Source organism: Drosophila rhopaloa, unplaced genomic scaffold (assembly GCF_018152115.1).
Source record: "Drosophila rhopaloa isolate 14029-0021.01 unplaced genomic scaffold, ASM1815211v1 contig_3, whole genome shotgun sequence".
Lineage (NCBI taxonomy): Eukaryota > Metazoa > Arthropoda > Insecta > Diptera > Drosophilidae > Drosophila > Drosophila rhopaloa.
Window position 1 is genome coordinate 6468914 of NW_025335123.1, and position 13519 is coordinate 6482432.

The 13519-nt window shown below is 46.8% G+C and overlaps 6 protein-coding genes across 10 annotated transcripts; 2 read left to right on the forward strand and 4 right to left on the reverse strand.

The window, feature by feature from the left end:
- The first annotated feature begins 196 nt into the window (after window positions 1-196).
- On the forward strand, window positions 197-5344 carry LOC108043068 (solute carrier family 25 member 40). 4 transcript variants are annotated; one of them, XM_017121614.2, is made up of 5 exons: window positions 198-635; window positions 716-903; window positions 1444-2034; window positions 2491-2848; window positions 3477-3614. In XM_017121614.2, exons 1-5 carry the CDS (start codon window positions 449-451, stop codon window positions 3494-3496), a joined length of 1344 nt encoding a protein of 447 aa, XP_016977103.1. In that variant the 5' UTR covers window positions 198-448; the 3' UTR covers window positions 3497-3614. The 4 variants fall into 4 exon arrangements, with proteins under 4 accessions (XP_016977126.1, XP_016977103.1, XP_016977110.1 ...); XM_017121621.2 differs by lacking the exons at window positions 198-635; window positions 716-903; window positions 1444-2034 and adding exons at window positions 3755-3924; window positions 3983-4492; window positions 4548-5344 and having other exon boundaries at window positions 2736-2848; window positions 3477-3699; XM_017121629.2 differs by lacking the exons at window positions 198-635; window positions 716-903; window positions 1444-2034; window positions 2491-2848 and adding exons at window positions 3755-3924; window positions 3983-4492; window positions 4548-4629; window positions 4708-5344 and having other exon boundaries at window positions 3276-3699.
- A 308-nt stretch (window positions 5345-5652) lies between these two features.
- On the forward strand, window positions 5653-6317 carry LOC108043133 (coiled-coil domain-containing protein 86). The gene is made up of 2 exons (XM_017121700.1): window positions 5653-5881; window positions 5947-6317. The coding sequence occupies exons 1-2, from the start codon at window positions 5751-5753 to the stop codon at window positions 6236-6238; spliced, it is 423 nt and encodes a 140-aa protein (XP_016977189.1). The 5' UTR covers window positions 5653-5750; the 3' UTR covers window positions 6239-6317.
- Window positions 6306-7206, reverse strand: LOC108043124 (L-seryl-tRNA(Sec) kinase). The gene has a single exon (XM_017121688.2). It carries the CDS (start codon window positions 7203-7205, stop codon window positions 6381-6383), a length of 825 nt encoding a protein of 274 aa, XP_016977177.1. The 5' UTR covers window position 7206; the 3' UTR covers window positions 6306-6380.
- Window positions 7207-7353: 147 nt separating this feature from the next.
- LOC108043143 (mitochondrial import inner membrane translocase subunit Tim10B) lies at window positions 7354-7940 on the reverse strand. The gene is made up of 3 exons (XM_017121711.2): window positions 7817-7940; window positions 7662-7757; window positions 7354-7597 (listed from the first exon to the last, which is right to left on the reverse strand). Exons 1-3 carry the CDS (start codon window positions 7835-7837, stop codon window positions 7361-7363), a joined length of 354 nt encoding a protein of 117 aa, XP_016977200.1. The 5' UTR covers window positions 7838-7940; the 3' UTR covers window positions 7354-7360.
- A 390-nt stretch (window positions 7941-8330) lies between these two features.
- Window positions 8331-11397, reverse strand: LOC108042843. Of its 2 annotated transcripts, XM_017121318.1 has the most exons (7): window positions 11262-11397; window positions 11078-11181; window positions 10932-11003; window positions 9617-10256; window positions 9130-9556; window positions 8849-9056; window positions 8331-8525 (listed from the first exon to the last, which is right to left on the reverse strand). In XM_017121318.1, exons 1-7 carry the CDS (start codon window positions 11350-11352, stop codon window positions 8331-8333), a joined length of 1737 nt encoding a protein of 578 aa, XP_016976807.1. In that variant the 5' UTR covers window positions 11353-11397. The 2 variants fall into 2 exon arrangements, with proteins under 2 accessions (XP_016976807.1, XP_016976799.1); XM_017121310.1 differs by lacking the exon at window positions 11262-11397 and having other exon boundaries at window positions 11078-11216.
- Window positions 11398-11929: 532 nt separating this feature from the next.
- On the reverse strand, window positions 11930-13491 carry LOC108042874 (N-alpha-acetyltransferase 20). The gene is made up of 6 exons (XM_017121352.2): window positions 13357-13491; window positions 13175-13290; window positions 12975-13104; window positions 12770-12906; window positions 12216-12700; window positions 11930-12093 (listed from the first exon to the last, which is right to left on the reverse strand). The coding sequence occupies exons 1-5, from the start codon at window positions 13407-13409 to the stop codon at window positions 12609-12611; spliced, it is 528 nt and encodes a 175-aa protein (XP_016976841.1). The 5' UTR covers window positions 13410-13491; the 3' UTR covers window positions 11930-12093; window positions 12216-12608.
- Between the last annotated feature and the right edge of the window lie 28 nt (window positions 13492-13519).

The window sequence follows — 13519 nt, forward strand, 5'->3', positions numbered from 1 at the left end:
TATTTGGATCAAATTTGTATAGCCTTTTTTATTGATTGTTCAAACCCAAAGCAGTTACAGTGACAAAGAGGTTTAATTTAAAATTTAAATTTGGTAGAAAGAGATTTCTGTGAAACTTCTGATTATTAAGTTTTTTGGTGTTTAAGATTATAAACTTAGAATAGGGTCCGCTCCAATAAACATGTCGACTAGGTTTGACCTTTCAATTCAAACACTTTTCTCAGCTTAATGTTCGTTCCGAAAAAAACTTCGGCTCAGAGATATTGTGTGCAACACGAACTTACCAAATTATAGGCGCCGCCGGGGATGTCTTCCCCAAAGACCGGAGGTCCTGTCTTTCTGCAATCAACCCACTTGTGAGCCGACTTAGTGGCTGACATCCCGCCAGAAATCCATAACTTATTCACACAAATAAATTAGTTAGCAAAGCGAATACAATATAATAGAGATGCCGCCGCAGCTGGAGTTCCAGGATGGAAATGGCGACGAAGAGGAGAAAGATCTATTGGAGTACAAAGAGGTGGATCCGCTGCGGCTGTCAACACTGATCCTGAATGCGGATCCGCGCTACCGCATCAAGCCAATGCAGCAGGTGGTGTCCGCACTCATTGGTGGCCTCATCACGACGTTTGTGGGTGAGTAGACGGATGGTCGGATGATCGACCCAGTTCGGAGCTCCGAGGTCTAACTCATGTCCCATGACCCATCCGCCCAGTGACACCCTTGGAGGTGGTGAAAACGAGGGTGCAGACCCAGCACGCGGTCCGCCAGCGGCCCACTGTCGCCAAGCTCTGCTACGTCTTCCACAACGGCCTGATGACCCACGTGTGCCGCTCCAGCGACATTTGCATCCCGAAGCCGGGTCGGGACCCCCGTGACCTTCGACCCCTGCGCGGCGCCATGGTGAGTCAACAAGTTAAATGGCAAAATTCAAGGAATGAATCCGAAATGACAAAAACCATTATATATGCCTAAAAGCAATGAGATATACGCATAGTTCTTCGAAAACAACTAAATTTAGATTATTTTACAATTGTGGAAGTTTATGTCTCGACTCTATATACATAAGGGTATTAAACATTTTTTTCTTGGCTAAAAAATTAAAGCTTCAGCATCGGGTTTGTTGATCAAAACACTGGGAAGTAATGGTAGTGTGTTGAAATTTCATACCTCGTTGCAATCGTTCTAAAATATTCATTTAAGTGGTATTCACACCAACAAATTTCATTTTAGATAAATTCTCGAAAAAATCATTATAAAACAATTCGGAAGAAATCTGCTTGAGTTTTGGTTTTTTGATCAAAACCCTGGGAAATAATTCCAATGCTGGTGGAAATTTCCAGTCAATTGGCACTATTATAAACTATTATAAGCCCCTTACTAGTATTTTGGCGATAGCAATCAGTCAATAATTTTATCCATACCTCTTTTTTTCGGGCGCAGGACGCGTTTGTCAAGATCGTCTGCAGCAGCGGTCTGAGCGGCCTGTGGGCGGGTCTCAGTCCCACGCTAGTTTCGGCGCTGCCCTCCACGATCATCTACTTTGTGACGTACGAGTACCTCAAGAATTCCCTGTCCCACATGTACATGGTTTCGAGCAAGCTTGAACAATCCGACGCGGAGGACCAAGTTCCCGGAGCCGATGGCGGGGATCCCCTGGACCTGTCCACCAGGAGCCAAAATGTGAGCGCCACTGCTCCGGCTCCGACCGCCGCACCGCTGCCGTACTACGTGCCCATGGCCTCCGGTATCTGCTCGCGCACCATCGTGGTCACGGCCATCACGCCCATCGAAATGGTGCGCATCAAAATGCAGTCGGAGTACATGACCTACTCGGAGCTGTGGCGCGTGCTGCGCTCACTGATCCGGCAGCACGGGGTGCTGGGTCTGTGGCGGGGCTGGCCGCCGACCGTGATGCGGGACGCCCCCTTCTCCGGCACCTACTGGGCTGCCTACGAGGCGATGAAGCGGGCCTTCGGCGTCTCGGAACCCACCTTCCTCTTTAGCTTCCTCACGGGCGCCGTTTCCGGAGCGGTGGGTGAGCAGTGCCCTGCCGCACACAGATATACTTACAAATAGCATATTAATTTTTCATCCCAATTTCGACACCCATGCAGGCTATTGTAATTCCAAGCAGGAGTTTGTACCCATTTTGTAATGGTCGTTCTATAACTATCTTTTGCTATTATCATATTTACCATATTAGCATGTTAAACGGCCAATTTCTTGAATTATTTTTCGAAATAATAATTTTATTCATATTAGAAAGAATAGTTCACAGTTTTTTTCTAAATTCTCAAATTTTAAATAAGATTTTCAACTAAATTCCTCGACACCGAAAGATTCTGATTATTTTAAAAGAATCTTCTTAATATATGTATGTATTTCTCCCAAACTCCTGACTAAAATTATAATATCCATGTCTAGTAATTTACTATCTACGCTAGAAATTAGCGAGAGTAACCAAGTTTTGTATTTGTATCCTTATAGGTGGCCACGTTTGTGACAATGCCCTTTGACCTGATCACCACCCACACGCAAATGGAACTAGGCCAGGATGTGCTCTACGAGGAGGTGGGAGCGATATCAGGAGCACCAGCAGAAACCGGTGGGGTTTCAAAACCGGGGTTCGGCAAGGACAGGCAACGGACGCCGCCAAGTGCGTTGTCGAGGCCCTCGATGTTTTCCCGACTGAGCCATATCTACCGGCAACAGGGATTGCGGGGCCTCTACGTCGGCGTTGTGCCACGCATGCTCCGTGTGGTTCCCGCCTGTGCCATCATGATCTCCACCTTTGAGTACAGCAAGGCTTTCTTCTTTCACTACAACCTGAATCTTCAGGAAGCGGGTAGGTAAAACGGGAAGGGGGCGAAGGCGGATGCATTCAATTGGCCTAAGCACTTTTAACGAAACCAGTCCCCGGGATGCACTTAATAAGTATTAGTTTTCTTGAAAGTTTCCTATTTTAACTATTTCAAAATTAAATATATATACGTTTGTATGTACAGATTTGGTCTAGATGTTAACATTAATAACATTTGTAACTGATAATTTAAAGAGTTGTCCCTTCTTGTAGTTAATTTAAGACTGTGTAAGAAACACGATTCCATTTAGATTCAACGTTTTCAAATTTCTGAAATCTCTAAAAAACTTATTTTTTGCAACACGCAAAACTTAATATAACGATTAAAAATCAAACAGTGCGGGGAACTCCCCCAATATGACTGTTTTTCGATAACACCGCGATAGCATTTCCGTTCCGATTACACCATCGATAGGTGCGTGCGGCAACAGCTGATCGGCTGGCCAGGAATTGGACTAAATCGAGCACGGTGTTTTATTTTGGACCTGGATACTATTTCACAATGATCGGGGGGGTTGCCTAATAGCCAAGATCGCATTCAACAACAATCCAGTTATTAGCACGCGATTCACCTTCTCATCCTATCGTCACTTCTCTGTTGATTCCCCGCCAGCTTACCGGGGCTCCCAGTGAGGCCACAAGAAGAGGATCTTCATCTGCAATGGCCAAGAGGGAATGGGAATCATTCGCCCACTTGGCGGCTGCCTGCGCCGCAGTGGCGGCCACTCCCAGCCAAAGCCAGACGAAGGCCACGATGACGGACCCCCGGTTCCGGATCCGACCCCTCCAGCAAGTGGCATCCGCCTGCACCGGCGCCATGGTGACCGCCTGCTTCAGTAAGTGACCCATCGAAATCCATGTGGTATTAACGGCGATTCGTTTCCCACGCAGTGACCCCCCTGGATGTTATCAAGACCCGGCTGCAGGCCCAGCAGCAGGCGCTGCTTTCGAAAAAGTGCTTCCTCTACTGCAACGGCCTCATGGACCACATCTGCCCCTGCGGCCCGGACACGCCCAACCCAGCAGTCGCCAAGCCGGCTCCCCGCTTTTCTGGCACCATTGTAAGTAGTAGTAGAAGCAGGGAATCTAGCACCTATGCCTAATCAAGACTTTCTTCAGGACGCATTCATCAAGATCAGCCGCACCGAGGGCATTGGCTCCCTATGGTCGGGGCTCAGCCCAACGCTAATCTCGGCCCTGCCCTCGACTATCATCTACTTTGTGGCCTACGAGCAGTTCAAGGCCCGCTTCACCGACATCCATTACAAGTACATGCAACGCACGGACGCCAGCGGCCGTGACATTCCACTCCCGATTCCAATTTTGGTGCCCCTGCTGGCTGGCGTTTCGGCCCGCATCCTGGCCGTCACCTGTGTCAGTCCCGTCGAGCTGATCCGCACAAAGATGCAGTCGCAGCGCATGACGCACGCCGAGATGTTCGGCACCATTCGCCAGGTGGTGCAGTCGCAGGGCGTCCTGGGTCTGTGGCGTGGTCTACCGCCCACTATTCTGCGCGATGTCCCTTTCTCTGGCATCTATTGGACCTGCTACGAGTACCTAAAGAGCTCCTTCGGCGTCGTGGAGCCAACGTTCAGCTTCAGCTTTGCAGCGGGAGCGATATCCGGATCGGTGAGTTGTAGTCAACTCAAAATTTTTACCCCGCTGATTTTGTGTTCGTTACCAGGTTGCTGCCACGATTACCACGCCCTTCGACGTGGTGAAAACGCACGAGCAGATCGAGTTCGGCGAGAAGTTCATATTCTCAGGTAGGCCCAATGAGGTTCAGCTTGCTGCAACCAGATCCCGCACCAGCATTGACAATGGTTCGGTTTGCATTACGGCAGATAATCCCCCCAAGCAAGTGGCCACCAAGTCGGTGGCGGTGCGCCTGGCCAGCATTTACCGCCTGGGCGGAGTGCCCGCCATTTTCTCTGGATTGGGCCCGCGACTTTTCAAGGTGGCGCCCGCGTGTGCGATCATGATTTCGTCCTTTGAGTACGGCAAGTCCTTCTTCTACCACTACAACATTGACCAGCACAATCGCAGCATCAAGGCATCCGGATCGTGAGATCACTCCAAGTTCGACTACAGTGAATCTATGTAAATATGTACATCAACGCCAAAGTTGCCAGGAAATCGGTGGGCAGGCATCGTCTGCTGGGTTTGGCGAGCCCCATCGAACTTGTTAAATTGTAGTGAAATAAAATTCTTGTTTTTTCTGGTTTAAAAACAACAAAAAGCTGGCCCTTCCCACCCGAAATTCCCGCGCGTTTCAAGCTAGTCCTTATGTTTAAATTGAGGAGTTTATACTTTATTTCAAAATTTGGGGCGATGACCTATTGGCTATGTACATGTAAAAAAATGACAGCGCACATAATGAAAATTATTTGTAAAAAGAGATGGGTTGCCGTTGTCCATGCTAAACAAAAGCTATATTTATCTGTTAAAAAATACAAAAATGCATTACCCATTAAAACTGAATTTTAATTTTGAAATAAAATATGGGAGCTGTTTATAAATAAAATAGTTCGTTCTCTGCAACTGGTCTATATTTGTAATTGCTGCAGAACATCTTCAAATCCATGTCCGATAAGATAGATGGATAACGTAAGCAATTTCTAGGCCAGAAAAAAAGATAAGATGTATTATATGTATATACACTTAGTCAAGACCGTAGGAAACTATATTTAAACACCCAATTTTCACTTAATACTATTTTGAATTAGCGCCCAATAGACCTGTGATCGAAGGCAACCCGTCGATTTCCGATCAATTCCCCGAACATATGTTGGGCGTTATCGATAGGTGGCCAGCCAACACGTGCATTTTTTGTTTTGTATTTGTGTTTGGATTTTATTTGACCTGACCAGCAGCTTTATCCCGCGAAATGAGTGAAGCCGCAACTGAAACAGCCACGCCCAAAACCCCGGCAAAGGCCAAGAAAGCGGCGAAGCCTGAGGCCAGCATTCCACGTGGTCAACCGAAGTCCAACCGGCCGTGGAAGACGCCCAAACAGAAGTGAGTGTTCCCCGTCCACTTGCCACCTTGTCATCCATCTAACGATCACCTCTATTCCTCTGAAGATTCAGCAAGATCAAGAAGACCGTAAACAAGCTGACTTTCGAGAAGAAAGAGGCCCTGCGTGGCGAGTTGCGCTACATCAAGGAGCGGTCCAAGGAGATCAAGGACAAGCGCAAGGAGGACGCCGTGCAGAAGCACCAACGCCGCGTGGAGAACGCCGAGAGGCGTCTGGCAAACGAGCGCCGCTCGGAGGTAGTCCAGGTCATCAAGAATCCCGCCAAGCTAAAGCGCATGAAGAAGAAGCAGATGCGTATGATCCAGAAGCGGGACACCAGCCAGGTGAAGGTGGTCTGAGGGGGTTCCCTAAGTTAACTTGTATTTTTGCTTAATAAATCTAGTTTTAATGCCAAGGAAACGTTCATTAACAAACATATATGAATGTATTTAGGTCGCTATGCAAAAGTGTGGCATACAAACGAATTTAGCTTATCTTAGCCTAGTTTAACAAATTTACATAGTAATCCAAGGCCTTGCCGCCGCCCTCCCTCCGAAATTGTGTCAATATCTCCTTCCGCTTGTTGTTAAGCGTTCTGCCCGCTAAACACTTATCCTCCTGCGTCAGACCTTGTAGCAGCGCTCCGATGCGCGTCCGCAGCAACAAATCCAAGCTGTGGGCCAGGGACTGATCTTGCGGTTGTCTGTTTGGCGGCGACGATGCCTTCTTCGCGGGCATGTCGAGAAGGGAACTAATAAAAGCAAGTAGCGCAGGTCCTGCTGCATCCAGATCATCCAGTGTGATGCTATTGCTCTCCCAGGCTTCCGAGCCAGGGGGCTCCAGCCGCTCATTCATCTGCCGCACCACGCCCTCCGGCACGCGGCTAGAAGTGCTCCTTGTTGAGTTTGCTTGCAGGCAGGATTTCAGCGGGCTGGAGATGTATATCTGACCAAACACGCAGCCAGCATTGCGGCACAGCTGGTGGAGCTTGTTGCGCATGCTGCGATAGTAGAAGTTATCGTCGCACAGGATGAGGTGGCCCCTGCTGCTGCGGTCGCCGCTGGAGGTGGTGCGTCGGACTTGCGGGGGCCAATCATTGTCTTCTTGAATGGCGGTAATTAGTTGTTCTATAACTTTAAAGATGAGCTTACGTTGCTCCTTGTAGAGCAGCTGCGCTGAGGGCCGTACGTCGAGGAAGTCGTCGTAGCACAGGTGAACGATGTGGCAGACGCGGAGGGCAGCCTGCTGGCCCAGTAGCCAGGTGCACAGCGACGATTTCCCCGCTCCTGGAAGGCCGATTAGCGCAACAAGGCAAATGAACCGCATTATGTGAGGTTGGTTGATAAGTTGGTGATGGGAAGGTGTTTTTTGTGGTTTTGAAGACGACTGCTGACTGTGTGGGGGCGGGGTAGATTCCGCGATTAGCTATCTAGGATCGAGAACAGCAGTTGCGGTGTGGCATACCACCCCGAGTTCTGCTGCTACATCGAAAGGTTGCCGGTGACGCCCGGCTGGACTGGAGTAAGTACTGTCGTGGCGGCCGCCTCCTTCAGTCGCTCCTTCTCCTGTTCCTTTTGCTGCTGCTCGGCTTTGCGGGCGTTCTCCTCCACCTCCTCCATGCGCTTGGCGTTAATCGTGGTTTGCACATCCACGTAGACTTTCATCATATTCTGATTGAAGCGGGCGAACTTGGTAACACACCTGTCCACGCAGATGTCCTGTAGGGTGCGGGGTTAGATGATTAGTTCAGGATGTGTACTAGGACCCGACGCCAAAACTCACCTCCTGTCCGCCCAAGTCGCGCTGGCTGAGATTATCCACGCATCGGCTGAAACATAGTTCCGTCACTTTGTTGTATAATGTGAGAAAGTCCTTGAGCTGGAAGACATGGAGAGTAAGTAAGGACCTGCGAGGCGTCGTCGAACTTTTTTGCTTACATTACGCAAGTTGGAATCCATCGGTGTACCAGAACTTGAGCCTAGATTGTGTTTTAATACAGCAATTATACAATTTAATTTTATAAACCGTCACGTTCGTGACAAAAAGAACAGCTGATTTCCCTTTATTTGGAACATCGATAGCTATATGTAATCGATAAGAAGGTGACCTATGCCTGTAATCGAGTTCAAAATATCTATAATTGCGAGGGGAGATTTCTTTATCACTTACTTGTGCTTAACTTTTGAACAGAAAGAAAATTATATAAAATCCAAAGTCTGTTATTTCCTATAATGAAGGTCATCCACTACATGATCCTGTTCTCACACTTTTAAAGTTACATTTTAGTAACAACCTTTAAGAAATTTGAATAGTTTTAAATTTTTGGTTTTGTGGACATAAAACTCTTTAAAATCAGAAACAAGTATTAAAAAATAGTAAATATATATGGATTATACGTATATTTCTGCTTGCGAATATATACATAGATACTGATTAACAAAATTTGAAGACCTATGTGGCCTGCGGACCATCGGGATTGGTGCCATCGGCCGTTGCAGGACGACTCTCACAGCTGTCCTCGCCGCTGCTCGTCGTAGAGGCGCCTTCCTCCGGCGAGGTCTTCACCGCCTCGTCCGCCTCCTGTTGCGCATCCGCCAGTCCGGCGTCCACCTTGCCGCTCTCCTCGGGGTCGCCTCCTTTCTTGTTCTAAAATAGAAAGAGAATATTTATAGATATTTATTATTGTAAAACTAAATTGTATCAATTAAGAAATAGTGGTATTTAAATCAAGCATATTATCGAAGGCAGGTGCAAGCCCATTTTAAATTTACAAATTAAAAATCTATTTTAACTTAATATTATTAACCAGAGGTATATTCATATTACAAAAAGAAAATATATAATTAGCTTTACTCCAAAATTTTGAAATATCTTAGTAGATATTTTCAATACAGCCTTATATATTTTTCTCTGACATTTATAATTTTTTTTGGTTTTGGAAATTGGGCAGAACGGATTCAGTTGCTTACCTTCTTGCGCTTCTTCGGCTTCTCGGCCTTAACGGCGTGCAGCTCCTCCTCCTCCTGCAGGGCGGACTTGTAATTGGCGGGAAAGAACTGGGTGGCCTCCTTGTGGCCGACCACCGAGTTGGTGCTGACGTAGCTGGGACTGTAGGCCATCAGGGTGGGGATGGTCGGACTACTGACCTTGTTCACCTTCAGCACGATCTTGTCGGTGCTGCATAATTCAAATAGATTTGTCAGTGTCCCTGGGGACCTGGCCAATGGATCTAGTGAATGATCATACTCACGGCACATAGGGCTTGGCATTGTACTTCTCCACCGAGTTGGCAATGAACACCGCCGTCTGTGGATTCTCGCCGGTGAAGAAGCCGTAAAGCGGAATGTCCTCGCGACAGGTCTCCAGAAGGATGGCCAGGTCCTTCTTCTTGTAGGCGTCGAAAATCATCACGATGTGCGGTGGCTCCGGAACGGGATCGGGCGGAAGAAAGGTGGACGTCTGGGTCCGAAAGTAAGTGTAGATGAGGGCGGCATGGGTGCGCTGGTCAGTGGGCACCCAGATCGGGGGTATTCGGATGGTCTTGGTCTTCTTAAGATCGGGCTTTGGAACAGGAACTGGAGCAGAAGATGCCTCCACCTCCGTATCCGCTTCCTCGCCTTCCCCCGCATCGCCCAACTGGTCAGCGCCCTGATCCTCCTGCTCCTCCTTCGTTGGCTCTAACCAAAGATTAGGACCCACAAATAAGGACTCGTTACCGCGGGATGAGCCACACTCACCTGTCTCGGGAACATCCACGGTCACCTCCAGCGGCACAATTATGGGTGGCACGGTGATCTCCTCCTCGTTGAACTCGTCCGGGGGCTTGATGGTCTCCTTGGTCAGCTCGTGGGCGTACTGCCGGAGCACGGAGGGCGGACTGCCCAGGACCTCCTCCACCTTCCAGAAGCACATGAGCAACTCCTTGTCGTAGAGCAGCTCGATGACCTCCGGAGCCAGCGGATTCTCGGCCGCGAAGTTGACGGTGGCGAAGTCGCAGGGCAAGATGGGGAAGACCTTGCGGTCCTTACACTGGATCTTGAGCGGATCGGCCGGCTCCGAGAGCTTCTTGAACATGTCGCGGTTCACCTGCGGCCCGAACACTGTGATCCCGATGTCGGGCAGGTTGGCCATGATGCAATCGGTGACGCTGTGCAGGTACTCCAGCCTCTTCCGGCGGCTCTCCGCCAGCTCGATCTCCTCGGCCAGGCGCAGCGCCTTGTTGCGCACCTCCTGCTGCTCCAGTTCGATCGGCTGCAGCTCAGTGATCTCGTAGCTCACGTGCGACTCCTTGGCCATCGTCGACTGCAGCATCCGTGTGATCATGACCACCAGTTTCGGCACGTCCGTGCCGAACATGATGTTGATGGCCTTGCCATTCTGAAACATTTCCACATCAACATTCAACCACTATTTAACAGGGTTTTGATTAAGAAACAGAAAAATCGAGATGATTTTTTCCAGATTTTTACCCAAATATTTTTGAATATATTTTTCGAAAATTGTGTCTAAAATTAATTTTTATATGTGAGTGCCACTTGATTGGCAATTTTGTAACGAATTCAACGAGTTATAACATTCCAACATTTTCCCATTGCTTTCTTCTGGTTTTGTCCCATAAAAAACATTTTTCTACTAATTTTTTGGTTCCTGCTTCGCGACTGTTGTGGAGGACCTAAGCTATTGTCAGTTTATTTTTATAAATGTTTGTTTTCCTCGCATTTTTTTAGATAATGAAACCTCTCTGTTATAAATCATAAGTAACATTTCTTTATAATTTGAATAATTCAAAAAAAACAGCGACAATTTGAACTTTTCTACTCTTTTTAGGATTTAGTTGCCCGATTTTGATAAACTAATAAACAAATTTTAAAAATTAAAGATTGCACAAATTTATATTTTTGAACTTAAATTTAAATCATTAAATCATGTCATTGTTCTTTCGAGTTAATACAAACAAAAAAAATAGTTTTTAACATGTTATTTAAGTTTTACTGTCTTATGAAGACATTTCCCTAGTTCTCTGAAATATAACATTGTTTCAACCGCACTCACTGTAACAAACATCCAGGTGGGCTCGCTCTTCCTGTTGAACCGCTTCAAATAGGAGATGGAACCGGCCTTGCACTGATGATTCGGAAAATAGGTACATACATATTTATGCAAGTGATATTCTTAGGTTCCCCAGTATCGAGTCTTACGATGGCCAGCTGCAGGTTATCCCCTCCAAGTTCGAGCTTGATCTTCCGAAGGCTGCCCACCATGCCCAGGCACGAGCCGCACCATTCCGAGTATATGTCGAGCACTGCGTCAGTACAAGTTGGCATGGGTTAGTGTTTATCCTACCCCAGCCATCGGCATTCTCCATTCCTCATTCCCACGTACCCAGCAATCCGGGCCGCTGCAGGAACTTCTCGAACTCCTCGTCGGTGCTGAGGTCCGCCTGGAGCTGCTGGACTCCTCCCTTCTTCGCCATTTTTCGATCACTGAGTCACCCATTAAGCAGTTTCCGATGGGGACCAGCCCCTCCAATGCGGCCAAAATAATAGAACACAATGTATTGATTAAACGTTGGTTGTCAAGAGAGCAAAGTCACGCAGGATTCGCTAAAACATAATACCCACCATGTCTGTTTTATGAACAAGCGTTTTTTTAAACTCTGGCGAAATGTTCAGTCCAGCTGAATCCCCCCCATACAACAAAGTGTATACTGCATTAGTGAACCAGATTTGGATATCAACAAGTAAGGAATGGTAAAGTAATATAATATTATTATTAATATCATATTATTAATACTACTCAATTATATAGTTGTTTTATAAAATATAAACGGAAAACTAGAACAATCCCTAAAAACATTTAGAACTTAAAGTGTAGTCCTTTTAAGGGATCGGTATAGTATTTCATTTTATCAAAGTCGGTCGACTTTATCTGTTTGTTCATGAAATAATTTTGAATATTACCTAATCGGCCCATTAGAAATGATACTTGTAAGAGGTGCTAGGCTACATAAAGATCGGACTGCCGAGATTTTAAATCAAACACCAAAAATCTTTATATGCACATTGATTTAATTAAAATATTTTGATAAAAGGGGTGTCTACAAAATATAAATCAATAGTAATTGGAAATCGGCAGGCCGACAAAGTACTTCGAAGGTCGAGAGTCCCATTCAGTGGTCGTGTCGCATTTGTCTGCGCAGCTCTCGCATAGTAATCTGCAAAAAACATTCGGCATCGTTAGAGAATCGTGCATGAGTTAATTAGGAGAATATCGATGGCGTTAGATACTTGTTGTCATTTACATTGATGAAGTAAACAAATTGCTTACGTTATTTACCTTCAGAACTGTGGAACAATCTTTGAATTACGGTTATTTACGCATCGGCTTAAGAAATCTTTAAATAATTTCAAAGTCAATAGAATTTTAGAAAATTCGAGCTCAAATTTGTAACGAGGGCAGACATACTATTACAGGTTTACTTTTGAGTGGGATATGCATGTAAATGTTGTCGGCATGGGGGGTTCTATTCGCAAGCAGAATACCGGTTAGAATAGAATGGCATGTTATTACCGGGAAGATTGCGGGATTGCGGGACTGCGGATTATTTACATATCTAATTTAACTAGAATCAATGGGCGGCGAAGTGATGCGCTCGCGCCCGTTAAATTTGTGGATTGGGATCAGTTAGACATAAATGCGATGGCGGGCGCTACTGGGTTTGATATGGTATCAATTCATATCTATATCTTCCAGTCGTACAGGCTGCGTGTACGGTATGACCGACTTCTTGTTCACGTCCCTGGACAAGGCCTTTCTCATGTCTGCAAAGAGGGGAAGGATTAAGGGTCAGCAAGGGCTTCAAAGGAATGGATTATTTATTGCGGCCCTACCGTACGCATCCTCGTCCTGGTCGCCGGAATAGTACTCGAGTATGGTGCGGTAGATAATGTAGCCTAGGTTCGTGTACATGTTTATCGCCACCTGGTTGCTCTTTCGCACGAATAGATCAACAAAGTATGCCCGCTTCCTGGAGGAATGGAAAGAAAAATATGTATGTAAATGGCGGCAGGATCTTGGAGTTCTCGTAGTCCTCACTTTTCCGAAATGTCCTCCAGGAAGCTCATGAGGAGCGCGGCCAAGCCGAGTCGCCGATAGTCGGGCGAGACCGTTAGCGCTGTAACGTGCCCGTGCCAGTTGTCCAGGTGACCCTCTACCTTGCCCATTACTGCAGCAGAATAATGTATACTAATCATTGTGGAGTAAAGGGATGAGTGGATAATGGATGCGGAACTCACTGTAGCCCATTATCTGCCCGCTGGGGGACTCCGCCAGCTGGAAGTACTCCGGCCACTTGGCCAAGTACTGCGTGTAGAAGGACAGCCCATAAGTCTCCGTAAGTGGGTCAAAGTTTCTGGTGGAACACACGATGATATTAGTTTTACTGGGTGCTAGAGGCGTATTATCGCAGGATACTCACACATTGTTGAATTTGAAGAGGTCGTCGCAGGTGAAGGGTCGCAGCGTGGTCATCTTTCGGCTAGTTTTTATAGTTATATTTACCCGATCCAATTTGGTCACCGGCAATGTCTGCAATAGAGATGCGCCACAGCCGATAGCAGGCAAACTATCGATACTTCTGT

Bases quoted from the DNA above. Each gene is read 5' to 3' on its own strand.
- LOC108043068 (XM_017121614.2), top strand. From the start codon at position 449: ATGCCGCCGCAGCTGGAGTTCCAGGATGGAAATGGCGACGAAGAGGAG. The intron at 636-715 runs GTGAGTAGACGG...CCATCCGCCCAG, and splicing joins CCTCATCACGACGTTTGTGG to TGACACCCTTGGAGGTGGTG. The intron at 904-1,443 runs GTGAGTCAACAA...TTTCGGGCGCAG, and splicing joins GACCCCTGCGCGGCGCCATG to GACGCGTTTGTCAAGATCGT.
- LOC108043143 (XM_017121711.2), bottom strand. From the start codon at position 7,837: ATGGATTCCAACTTGCGTAAT. The intron at 7,758-7,816 runs GTAAGCAAAAAA...CATGTCTTCCAG, and splicing joins TGGATTCCAACTTGCGTAAT to CTCAAGGACTTTCTCACATT. The intron at 7,598-7,661 runs GTGAGTTTTGGC...CGCACCCTACAG, and splicing joins GCGACTTGGGCGGACAGGAG to GACATCTGCGTGGACAGGTG.
- LOC108043124 (XM_017121688.2), bottom strand. From the start codon at position 7,205: ATGCGGTTCATTTGCCTTGTTGCGCTAATCGGCCTTCCAGGAGCGGGG.
- LOC108042874 (XM_017121352.2), bottom strand. From the start codon at position 13,409: ATGACCACGCTGCGACCCTTCACCTGCGACGACCTCTTCAAATTCAAC. The intron at 13,105-13,174 runs GTGAGTTCCGCA...ATTCTGCTGCAG, and splicing joins CGGGCAGATAATGGGCTACA to TAATGGGCAAGGTAGAGGGT. The intron at 12,907-12,974 runs GTGAGGACTACG...CCATTCCTCCAG, and splicing joins CTGGAGGACATTTCGGAAAA to GAAGCGGGCATACTTTGTTG.
- LOC108043133 (XM_017121700.1), top strand. From the start codon at position 5,751: ATGAGTGAAGCCGCAACTGAAACAGCCACGCCCAAAACCCCGGCAAAG. The intron at 5,882-5,946 runs GTGAGTGTTCCC...ATTCCTCTGAAG, and splicing joins TGGAAGACGCCCAAACAGAA to ATTCAGCAAGATCAAGAAGA.
- LOC108042843 (XM_017121318.1), bottom strand. From the start codon at position 11,352: ATGGCGAAGAAGGGAGGAGTCCAGCAGCTCCAGGCGGACCTCAGCACC. The intron at 9,057-9,129 runs GTGAGTATGATC...TGAATTATGCAG, and splicing joins AATGCCAAGCCCTATGTGCC to CACCGACAAGATCGTGCTGA. The intron at 8,526-8,848 runs GTAAGCAACTGA...TTTCTATTTTAG, and splicing joins AGCCGAAGAAGCGCAAGAAG to AACAAGAAAGGAGGCGACCC.